This window comes from Colias eurytheme, chromosome 17 (assembly GCF_061535395.1).
Source record: "Colias eurytheme isolate Ceu_HAF_F1 chromosome 17, ilColEury1 Martin Lab GWU primary, whole genome shotgun sequence".
NCBI lineage: Eukaryota > Metazoa > Arthropoda > Insecta > Lepidoptera > Pieridae > Colias > Colias eurytheme.
In genome coordinates, this window is record NC_142996.1 from 7,188,797 (window position 1) to 7,201,751 (window position 12,955).

The 12,955-nt window shown below is 32.1% G+C and overlaps 1 protein-coding gene across 1 annotated transcript; it reads right to left on the minus strand.

Annotated features, from left to right (window-relative positions):
* Window positions 1-65: 65 nt before the first annotated feature.
* Window positions 66-12,726, minus strand: LOC149901298 (carboxylesterase 1E). Its single transcript, XM_090111749.1, has 3 exons — window positions 12,255-12,726; window positions 1,700-1,806; window positions 66-1,541 (listed from the first exon to the last, which is right to left on the minus strand). The coding sequence occupies exons 1-3, from the start codon at window positions 12,658-12,660 to the stop codon at window positions 204-206; spliced, it is 1,851 nt and encodes a 616-aa protein (XP_089967875.1). The 5' UTR covers window positions 12,661-12,726; the 3' UTR covers window positions 66-203.
* Window positions 12,727-12,955: the final 229 nt, after the last annotated feature.

Sequence of the window (12,955 nt, forward strand, 5' to 3'; positions counted from 1 at the left end):
CAAAGTACCAACTCAGCAAACGTAAGGGAAAGAAAAATACTTCAGTAGGTATAATGTAATTTTAATATATTTCCAAATAAGTAAATATTATAATACATCATTTACAGTGGCCATTAATATTATCGTAAATAAATTATGTCTCTTTTATAGTTAAATAGACTATACAAAAATAACATTAAAACTTTAAGTACATTATTTCAGAATTAATTTGGGTTAAACACAACATAAAACAAATGTAATGTAACCAGGTGCAATATTAATCTCTCAACTACAATGGATGCCGCTCCAGAGTCATCCTGAACCTCTTTACAACATTTTGTACCTATTTCAACAACCTTGGGATAAAAATCCGTCCAAAATTCAAACGCTTTGTAATTTACCGTCTGTGCTGTGCTCATTGTAAAATTTTGCCTGTCTATTATAAAGAAACCTGGCTTCTCTTCTTCAAAAGGATCCCATTGAATAATCACGCCCGAATTCGTGGGATTGGAATACCAAGCGAAGTTCGACCACATTTTCATAACAATTTCTGATATGCTTTTATCTCGGTAATCCCATTTCGTCAAGTCTTCCGGCTGTGCTAAATGCGGTAAGCCAAATGTAAAAATTAAATCGAAATTATGAGGGACTGCCACCCAATCCGGGATCCCGTCGTTGGCTACATCCGAAAAGGGCTTCAAATCAAAACGATATAGATATACTGGAGAATGCTTATTCATATATTTAGCTAGTTGGTAAGTCGTGGCCCCGTATACTTTGTCAGTATAAAACTCCAGAAATAGTTTTCTCAAAATAGTCTCGTTTTTGGTTGGTGGAATTGGTTTGTAGAAAAATGCAACAGCTTCCTGTATGTGATGTTGGTTTGTAAAACACGAACTATTATCTACTGTAATATCAGAAAGAATAACTTCTTCTCGCATGACATCAAACTCCCTTTGAGTTAGTCCTGAATCTTCATTACCATCTTTATCCAACAGTAAGGCATCTTCCATATTAGTAAAGCCAGTCAAAATTGGTACGGGACTGAAGATTTCGTCTTTGAACATTTTGCTTGGAAGATCTGTGAGAAATGGAAGAGATATATTACTGAAACCGTTATCAACTAGAGGTTTCCATTCAGCTAGTGGTTCGCCGATATCCAATAGAGCTTGATAATTAACCCGTCTAAGACAATCTAGTAATTGGTAAGTTGGTTTTCGAAAGCAACTAAATGCGTTCGCAACTTTGTCGACTGTAATGACTTCTTTTCTTGCGATGTTTACTGTATCAGGAGAGAGCACATTGCCACTCATAGCAATGGCTTTCTGGAAAAGTCCAGATGAATAAGACGAAATCAAATGAAGTCCAACGCTAACAGCACCGGCATCGTGACCAAATATGCAGACATTTTCGGGATCTCCTCCGAAACTTTCAATGTTATTCTTAACCCAAGTTAATGCAGCGACTTGGTCTAATAAGCCAAAATTGCCGGGCGCCTCGTTATCTAGCGTGGAGAAAAATCCGAATATATTCAAGCGGTACGCCACTGAAACAAATATTACCTGGAAATATGAAAACTTTATTGAATTAATGCAAATATTACGAATGAAAATTTTATTAAAACATTTTCACAAATAAGACGTTATGTTTATGAATTTTTTTGTGCAACCTTAATTTTAATACATTCATATTCAGTCGCATATGTAGTTTAGATAAATACCTTTTGTTTAAGTACAAGGTGAAATGGATTTATGTAATTTGGACTTCCCCGAACGAAATTACCTCCATGAAACCAAACCATCGTGGGGTAACCTTCTACTTTCACATCTGCAACAAAAGAAAAATATATAAAATTAGCTGTTATAATAACACTAATCCACAAATCTTTTGGGAACTGAGGGTACATTTATTAATATATTTTGCTACTAAGTATTAAAGACGCATAAACAGGAATACCTAATTACTTTATATTAGTAAGAAATATCTCTGAGAATAATCCGATTTAAATATCTCAGGCAGATTTAAACAGACCCTTAACTAATTCCACAGAATAATTTTCCATTAATTAACATAACACTAAATGATCATGTACACGTATATAAGGTAATATCATACGTCATGAATCATGATATATATAGTTATGCTAATCAGTAGTTCTCAAATTATATACTCCAGGGAAAACGTACGGGACCAATCAATGTATGTCCTAATTAAGTCACTAATCAAACTTTCTCTTTGATATTTCATTTTCGCATAAAACTCTTAATTACCAGTATATTCCAGCTAACAAAGGAATATTCCATCGGTTTTATAAAATATATTTTATTTATAATCTCTATCAAGCAACTCGACTAATTATTTCATAAGAATCTCTTTATATTCTTATTCACAAATGTGTATATTCAATGAAAATATTCGTCATCTCATATTCGATTGCTTATTTAACAAGTCTGAAATTTTACTGTTACAATTTTACGTCAAATTATAGCGAATGAGTTCCAAATTATAAGCATTAAAGCAATCGAATGAATATTGGAATTACGTGGCATTTCCAATCTCATATTGTCAGCTTTTCTTGAACTAAAAGGGTCTATTTCGAAAATTGGGCTAGATTGATAACAAAGAAGTTTTTACCTGGGAAATCTATTTGAAATTTTTGGGCCTTAAACGAAATGCAAGTCTAATTCTCCAATAACCATCTAATACTATGTACAAATACATTCCATTTGACGAAAAGTTTTTATTCTGTGTAAATTCATTGCAAAAGCTTTAAGTTTTTCATATTTAAATCCTCAAATTAATCACCCCAAGCAGACGTGTCACGTGCTATGGAAATCGCAGAAACAATCGCGTGTCAAATAAAGAAATGCGCAACAATCCAACATATGTTGCTACAATGAATTTCCCTTTCTGTAATGCATGTCAAATTTAGGTCAAGAAAGAGGGTAGTCGGTAGATTAAGGTTAGGTTGAGTCAAAGTGCTTAACGAGTATGCTATTGGCACGGAATTCTTGCATTAATGACTCAAATTTATTCAGCGTTGTAAAGCCTGGTCTGCAATGTTTGACAAGTCCATATTTATCACCTTTTGATGATATTCAGGTCAGCGATATTGTAGCGTTTATTTAACTCTGAGTGGCTGCTTCGACTATTTAAGTGGCTTATTTAGTTAATGCTCTGTATTGGCAAAATATTTTTGGTCTTGAAATGTAGATTGTATTTGTATTGAGGTCAGAGATATACTAGTATTTAGAACGCTTTTGAGTATTTATTTTATATCGCTTCAGCATTTTATTTAAATTTAGAATTTATATTATTTCTTATCATGACATAGAGAAAATTTTGAAAAATAAATTACTTAAATGTACATCAATTCATTATGAAAATTAAATACTGAAGAAGTTTATTATGAATCTGAATTGGCAATTTGTACAGCTAATCTTAAAAAGTTTGCGTTCAGAAATTTTCATCTAAAACGATTCTTAAGCGATTATTTTAATACGGGTAATAAAGAACAAAATAAATGGTTGTTTAAAAGTTCGAAACCCTTTCTTAAATCTCTTGTAAATAAAATGGACACCGCAATCTTAAAGTTTGGTAGATTCGACTCAAGTTACCCTTTTGGTGAAAAACAAACACGTTTGGAAAATTGAAAATGTAAATATACAATCAATTGATATATTATGCTTGTGATTAAAATTAATTTTTAGAAAAAGTTCCGCTTGTTATTAATCCTTTTGACTAATTGGGAAAGCCTCATAATAATCTCAAACTCTACTCATATTATTCAGAAAGACTTCGGGCATAAATAAAATATATAAAAAATAAATGTAAGTATTAAATTTGTACACAGCAAAAAGTATTTTATAGAAATTATTATTTAGCCTACCTAAGTCTGAAGTTCTTCGTAAGAATATTATAGACCTGAGATAACTAAGGCATACGAATACCTTCATTACAACAACACTTTTATAAACGTTTAGATTTTTAAATAACTGTAAAATAATTCAAATGTGCATAAGCTTTGTAATAATAATTTGTACTGTTATTTTCCTCGATAAAAACACTACCTTTATCGTTCCGGGAAATGTGAATCGATTATGGAAAATTGCATAAAATTATAAGGTTTTTAACCGTATCGTGAGTATATGCGATATTCACTACTAACAATGCTTATGCTTCTTTGCTGAAATAAACAACGCAAATCTTAATAATGGTCACATAATAGCGTGTAAGTGGCTTACGGGGTAATTATTTGCATACATTTAATGCATTTTAGCCGCCTTTTCACACCTATGTATAATGCCAAGATTAGAATATTTTATTAGTGGTTATGACACAGCGCTGAAGGGTTTACGAAAATATGTTTTGAAGCATATTTATGTGAAAAATTATGACGTTTATTATTTTTAATAAAACGGTGCATTTACATCAAACTACCGAATGCTCACTTATAATACCACAAGAGCTTCAAAATTATCGGGTATTTTCCGATAGGTTCGTTGCAAACAAATGAAGGAGTCAAGTTTTTAGTCAAGGTTAAAAAATCACGAGCGCGAAGCGCGAGTGATTTTTCCTGAAAAACTTGACGACTTTATTTGTTTGCAGGGAACCTTGAGAGAAATGCCAGATAATTTTGAAGCTCGTGTGGTATTCGGGAGATTATTTTTCCGTTCCAAATGTCGGCCAATAATTTCACAATTGAATTGAACCTGTCAATTTGACGTCAACGACCAGAGAAAATTTTCAAAAAATTATCAGTATAATACCATGTAGGTTGTACCACGTGACGTCGAATGGTGCAATTCTATTGGTCGATATTTGGGTCGGAAAAATAATCATTCTAACTCCACTATGCCAAATAAAATTATTTTAGAGTAAACAGGCGTAGAGCATTCTTTCGTTCTAAGTGCGATGGAAAAGATTCTATGCAATGTTCTAGTACCGAACAACACTGAATTTTCATTTACCCTTAAAGATCACGAAATAATGCTCTTGCTCTAACTCTAGCTCTATGTTCGTTTGATGTAAACGCAACGTAAGACGTAAGTCAATACATAAGTAAATTACTAGCTATACCTATAGGTACTGGGATACAAAGGCTGCAGGGCAAAAATAAATATTTTAATCCTTATAATAATAATACAAAAATATCCCAAAAGTCTAAAGCTTTTTATATTAGCCCGCAAGTAAACAATATTATGCAGAAACACGTTTATCACCATAATGCCATAATGCTATGCGACATCAGACTTAATTTTTACGAGTTTTTTTATTATGTAAAGACCTATGGACATTCGATTATAATATCATTCACAAATCAAATATCTGTTAACGATTAGCAGAAAATATGATTTGAAATTGATATCCGGCACGTTTAATATCGCCTGTTCGAAAATTATTTACCATATTTATGTAATATTCCTACATAAAAATCCCTCGTATTTTTTTTATTACATTGTTTTATTTGTAGTCTTGTTATTTTTCTTGTTTTTGAAGCCAATTTTCTGTGTCACTCTGTTTCGGTAAGTAAACATTTTTTTAAGCTATTGCATAGCTTCTATCGCTGGCCTAGAGCGCGGGGACCGAATCGAGAAGTTCCGTAACGAAAAAACCTCACGCTCCCCACTCCGACGGGCACGGAGGTGTGGATTGAAGGCATGCTATGCAATAGCTTTACCGCGGCAGTCCCCGAGTGCCACACGTCTTTTTTTTCTTCTTTCTTCTTAAAGCAGATACCTACTCTACCTATATATTATGATAACTGAATATTCATATTCTCCGAGAGGATAACAACCGGAATATTTCCCAGGCACCAACTCGCTGATGTTTGCTAGACTGCAACTAAAGTTTATTTGTTTAACTTCTATAATACATATTATAATATACATAGCTAGTATAATATAACTACATAATAGAGTCAGTCGATTATCATATATCATACATGTTTACATCTTAACTAGCTTAAGATACTAAATAAGTATCATCTTCGACTCAAGAACTATTCAAACAAAAAAAAAATCTAATAAAAGCACAAAATATTAGAAGGTCTCCTTTCACAACCGCTATAAAGAAAAAGCTCTAAAGGCTAAAAGGTACAAGGAGTTTTTAAAACTAAACGAACATACTTCTATATCGTGGTGTATTTAATTCTTTACAAATGTACCATCAAGTTAACAGCTCGATCATTGATACCCAACCCAGCCTTCCTTTTGAAGTATCGATGAATACATTATTTCGGGCTTAGACCCTAATCTCGGCTAAAAGCGTTGCGTTTTGCATTTAAACTTTATATTCGTACCTTCGCTGGATTTTATGTCCGTTAAAAGTTACGATTTATGCTGATTGAACGGGAATAAATACTTGTAATGGAAAAGTTAAAAATGAAACTTGGAAAAATTAATGCTTGGAATAATAATTATGAGTGAATGAATGAGTCATGTTGAATGAGTAAGCATGTAATATTTAAACTTTATAAGAATTAAAATATAAACTACATGGCAAAGACACTTCACCCTTTAAAATTTGACACGAAGTTTATGCCCAAATATTTGTACTAACTTCACGCGTAGCAATAATTTTGCTACAAACAAACACAATTGTTTGCATGTTTTGCTAATTTGTCTTACGCAAATCCATTCTCTTGAAAATTTATTTGTATTACTTGGATATGAATTAAAAATATTTTCAGACTTAGTAATAACAAATTCTGTATTTAAGTATTAGGTATCTGTGTAGATTATAGCAACTATTGTTTGCGTAGATTATATTATCACAGGACAATATATGGAATAAATATTATTTTTAATATATAGACGTACGAATAAAATAAAATTTAAAGGGAATTATGATTAGGTGACGATGGAAGCGATGCTTATCGCGTCACACATGCCGCTGAGCGTGAGATACTAGCAACGTTTCTTACGATTTTATGAATTCTACAAAATTTTAGTTACAAAAAGAATATTGAATTTTGCATATATAAGTAAAGAATTATGAATAATTGAATACTGATGATTACTTATGTTGGAATAATGAAAGTTTTTCACTTCTTTTCATAGTTTTAAGACAACTTAAACTCTGTTTCAATCGAGATCGATTTAACTGAACGCTAAATTGGAACTATTGAAAACTAAGTCAGTGCACGATCGTGCTTGGGTTCAAAATGAAATTAAAGTCGAAAATTTCGACCTGCTTCGATAATATCATTAATTGATTCTGGATATTATACTTAACAAAGTAAAGTTTCAAGGTCGAGGTCGAATAAAAAAAAAATACGAGATCAAATCAATTTCTACAGCAAGGCAATAAAAAGCTCCAATAATCATATAACCTGGCCAAAGAAAAGTGCGTCAGCTAGCTTAAATTTTACTTTCAAATAAGTAGGTTTTGTTCCTATAAAAGGGGTTACACTAGAACACGACGGTCATATCCTTATTTTTCCACACAATTTGAATATACCCCACATAAGTTCATAATAATATAAAAATATGCCCCGATTCTGTACGCATAATATTAATTACACGTCCGTTTTTTAATTGAACATTATACACACGCAAGGCATTTTTAGTATAAATACATGTGCCGATTCTTTCCTTGCTATTTTTTCTAGTAAGTTACATGTTCGTTTAATTCTAGTCCTATTAAAAAAAATAATTAACAAGTTGAATACTGATGATTACTTATGTTGGAATAATATGTATAATATGTACTGTATAATGTTTAAGATCTAAAGCATCATTAAATGTCTTGATATAGTTTGTTTTGGGTAATGTTATGAGATTCGACCTTTGCTTTGAACTATAGATATCAAAATTATATTTTTCGTAAAATAATGAAAAGAACTACAATTATATAGCCTAGCGTCTTCCAATTTTTTATCGTGGTGGGAATTTTCTTTCCCAAATAAAAATTTGGTATAACAATAGCAATTCGATTATTATTTAACCTTTTTTTATGTAAAGAAAAACATCTAAAAGATATTCAAGCACGTAAGCAATATCGGCGCCCTTAACAGATGTAGAGAATGGTTGAAAATTGAAATTGTGTCAATAAGGAGAACAGGATAAACAGATTAAACAGATGGCATTTGCCCTTTAGGAATACAACCATTCAATATAAATGATTTGTTTTGAGAGTTAATAAAATTGTTTTATTTTAACCACTCATCCAACTGTAACAGAAAGCTAACAAAAATTATTTGTAATTTTTTAAATTGTTGTTTAGCAGCTGATTTTTCACGAGTTTTTAAAAAGAAATTGTGGACTTATATGACCTTAATAAGACGTTAAATTGAACTGAGTAATATTTATAAGAAAATATTTTGTTTACAAACTAGGTTGTATGTAAATGTTGTTGTTGAAATGTTAATGTACGGTTCTTCTTTGACCCAAAATAGATCTTTGGTTGAAAACTATTCACCAAATATGAAATCAATTATCTATCAATATAAATCTCTGAATAATAAACTAATAAATTATTGAGAGGTTTATCGAAAATAATAGTATAAAAGATCTAATAAATTGCTGTTCTCAACGAAATTAATGAAGAATTACTAAAATTTATCGTACAATTTTGCTTCTATATTTAGATGAAATCTCAATGGATTTATTAAAAATACAGGAGAGAAAATTACGGTATCGTGATTGTATTGGCAATATATTATTAGATGCTGAAAATATTTGTACAGAAATAGGCGGGTTCACACAGGGGGAACAGCTTCGCGAAGCTTTTTCCGCGGGAAGATCAGTCAGTGTGGACGTGCCTTAACTAAGGAAACTTCGCGCAGGAATTGCTTCGCGAGGCTGCTCGCTCTGTGTGGTGGGACTAATTAAGATTTTTTTCATTATCACGAATTTTCATGACTATCATACTTATACAAGTGCTACTTAGTTCTACATTTAATTTTAAATATAAGAACAATCGAATCTATTTAAATGATCTTTGATTGGTATTTTTATTCGTGACATATGGGATAAATAAGAAAACATCTGACATAATAAATAGATACTAATTGGATACTAAACTCGATGTGGCATGGTCCTATATAAACACATATAGGAATTTCTTACATTCAAACCATATTCATTATATATACCCGACTATAGGTATTCATTATCTTAATTCTGTTAGAGTATCCAATCTATATTTTAGCATAATTCTCACACATTCTAGAACCTTCCAATAAAGACAATGAAACCGACCTCAGATATTTTTACATTTTAACAAAAAGAGAGCAGACCATTCCTCATCTAGTTAGAGTCTACATTAATCTAGACAAATGTTCTCAATCATGAGTCTGAACAGTGGTCTGATAATTTACTGCTATAAATTTTTCATCCAGGAGAAAAAACAATGACTTCCCATTATTCAGCTGAAAGCTAATTTATTCCCGGACAGTGAAAAGAGTTTGCATTGTGACTGTTAAGTCTACCTAGTTTTGTAATCCTTGACATTTTATAATAGCTTATTATTATCTTGAAGAGACAAATGATTGGATTTTCTATAATTTTCTTTACTTTATTTACAACTAGCGGTCCGCCCCGGCTTTTTTTCTACATAAGAACCATCCTTAGACTTCCACAAACATTAAAAAAAAATAATTATCGAAATTGGTTCAGCCGTTCACACGTGATGCCGTGACAACGCGAAACGGGTTTCATTTTTATATAGATATAGATGAAACAGGAAAAAGACATGCGGTCAATCAAAAGTTGTTGTTCACAACGCTTATAATTTAATTTTGAATTCCATACGCATAATCGCTTATAATTTTGAATCCCAAACCATACTAAAAAGCGTAATATAATATTTTGTAAAGTTTTAGCGAACAACCTAACCGTCCCTATTAATATCAGACTTAAAGGATCAAACTTATTACGAAATTAATTATGAAGTTGCATATTTTGGTAAACGAAACTAGCAGCGGTCTTCAAAGTTATAATTACGGTACTTTAACAAAGGCAAACTTTATCGATTACAAAGTATACAAAAACTTGCATGGGGAACCGACTTGCTACGTAGCTAGAAATATAATATATGCAAAGATTTTAAGTAAGGGCTTTTAGATGTTCGAGGGTATAATTATATTGGACTCGACCTGATATGGGAAATACACAGATTAGACGTTGATTTTACAGGTCTATGTGGGAAAGTAGCTGCCATATATTTAATGTTCATATTTAAGTCTTCAGACTGTAATCTCCTATATTGAGAGAAGGATATGTATGTATAGGAAAATGTTATCCAGAAAATTATAAAAATATCCACAATATTTCAAAATTTATCTCAATAGTAATAAAACTATTCTTAGAATTCAGCTCTAAAAATACGCAGTACAATAATAAAAAGTGTATTATGAAAAATGCGTATACAAAGCGTTACTATTTCTCAGAACAATTTTCTCATTTTTATACAAAATTTCATTGACACATTTTTCAATAAAGATGCCTGTTTCATATCCTTTAGGGAAATTGAAGTGTAAGAGATACTTTGTTTATATTTTGATAAATATATGAAATTGCAACGTTGACTGCTTCTAAATTACATAGCGGCGATATTTTTATTATCTGTTTCATGTGTCTAGTAGCACTTTACCAATAGAAAAAGAAATTGAATTAATATTTTTATAAAGTCAATTTAAGAGACTATAATAACCACTATTCTATACTACTCTACTACTACTATCAATTGAAAGATGAATGATGTTATATCGGTACAGATTTATATAAATATGTTTTATCTTTTAATAGGTATCAATATTTTGTATCGTTTAACTGGATAATAGGGAAATAGGATCTATACGAGAGTGCAATGGGATGGAAATTTGCATGTGAAATGGCTGTTACATGATAACGTACGTATCGGAGTAAACCCAGAGGCTATAACCTATTTCTAGAATAGGGAATATACATTTAATTTTATATATATCATTGACGTTATATTCCAGAAAATTAGAAATGTATCAGATATCACACATTTCCATGCGCATGATATTCTTAGAACAGGATCAAAGTTACTACGTAATAAAACAAAATAGCTCTATGATAATTTAAAATGCTCTCATCACTAGATAAATAATCAATTATGACATTTTTTCCATCGTATGTCATTAAAAACCAGTTCTATGAATCATTGCAAAGCACTTACATGTGATGAATCGATGTATACGAGAAGTGCACTTAGTAAATATAATCTGTTTTGTAAAATGTCGTGTTTGTAATTAAGGGGTAACGCCTCTAGCTGTCGGGAGATTAATTATAACGCTCGTCTGCCGTCAATCCGAGTTCATTATCAGGGGTCGCGTCAACGTACTCAAATGGTAAATGAGACAAAATCGCGCGTCATACCAATAAAATTTTTATGGCAATGGCTTTCTGATGCGCCGATAATTTTCGCTAATCTTTCCACGAACACGTAGAGAACACAATTTATACAATATTAGAATATCAGGTAGCAGTGACCTTTAAATGCGTTGTTAAATTTGTTTAAAGTATTACTTTACATATTTTTATCATAACATTATACCAGATTATACCTACTTAGTTTAGTAATAATAGTTTTCGTGTCTATCATTGCTTGCGTTTTGAACTTTAGACTGAAGTTTTAAAATCTCAGGTTCATTAGCTAATAAATATCATATATCTATAGAAAGAATTAACATTCTATAGTATTTCAAAAGTGGATTTAAAGTTTCTTGATTCAAGTTGTACGATACAAATGTTTAAATCTTTTATCTCGAATTTCACACATAAATCAAAACTTTTCTCTCATTAATTATAAGTTTCATTTTCTTACTCAAACAATTCCATAACCTCAATGTATAGAAAAGCAAACGTACAGTTGGCGAATTGACTGCCTTATCAGATTGTTACGTACGTTGTATTTGGAAAACTAGGCTAATAAATGACTGCGTACCCCATTTTCCTGTAAGCGCTTTCCCTCAGAATGAAATAAATCATTTCCATACACTTTCAGTACCGAATATTAGTGTGTTTAGCAGGAATTTGCTACGTATAATAAATGACGATTGCGTCCGGTAATAATGTATCTAATCTTTGATCACGCATATTTATCTTTCTTTTCTAGCCCTATATTATCTGTGACCTAAATCAGTTTTATGGTCAAAAACATGTGAGGGGAGTGCTTTATTTAAAATAATATGCTACTTAAAACTGATTGACAGTAATTAAAAGCTCGAACTTATTTTCGGCAAATCTTTTAAGATGTGTTGGATCTTGACTTTTCTTCTATAATATGTAAGTAGGTATACTTACCATCTGGAACATACACGTTCAAATACAGACAATCCTCTGAATACTCCTTCTTCCTAGGTTCCTCCATTTGCGACTCTAGTAACTTAGTGAATAATTCGTCGTGTCTACTCAAAGGGTTCTGTACGTCCTCCTTTTTGGGATCACTCTGCATACAATCGGGAGCGAACAGGGTCGCGTTCCTGACCCCTTCCCATTGCGGCAGGTCTGTGTACTCCGGTGGGCTGAACCTGCGGAATTCTAGGGGAGGCTGAGCGTAAGGAATGCCGAGGTACGCTGCTATTCTTTTGGTCCGGAACCGGGTGATGTACATCCCGGCTATCGTCCCTTGATTCGCTATATTTATCTGCTTCGGTTCTCTCGCAGACAGCACACTCGCAAGCAACGATAGCACGATTAGGTAAAACATTGTAATTGGTTTATTACGTCATTATTAGAAGGGATACACTCTGCATTTTCGGGGTGGAAAGACCCGTTCAGTTTCGAAGGTGGTGCGTTACTGTTATCGTGCAGAGTTCGGCTCATAAACAGTGGGGTTGTCCGTCGTTATAGAAACCGAGGAATTGCTTTGGTGAGCTACGAGTGGGTCAGAGGTGCCACGATATTTGATTTTATTTTTGTACTTGTGATTTAATTTTTGGGTTGTTGGTGAATATGTAAGTAGGAAATAGGTAGGTAAGGGATATGAGTAATCTATATAGAAC

Excerpts from the sequence above, each read along its gene's own strand:
- LOC149901298 (XM_090111749.1), bottom strand. The coding sequence starts at position 12,660 with ATGTTTTACCTAATCGTGCTATCGTTGCTTGCGAGTGTGCTGTCTGCG. Across the intron at positions 1,807-12,254 it reads GAACGTGTATGTTCCAGATG|ATGTGAAAGTAGAAGGTTAC; the intron begins GTAAGTATACCT and ends CTTTTGTTGCAG. Across the intron at positions 1,542-1,699 it reads ACCTTGTACTTAAACAAAAG|GTAATATTTGTTTCAGTGGC; the intron begins GTATTTATCTAA and ends TCATATTTCCAG.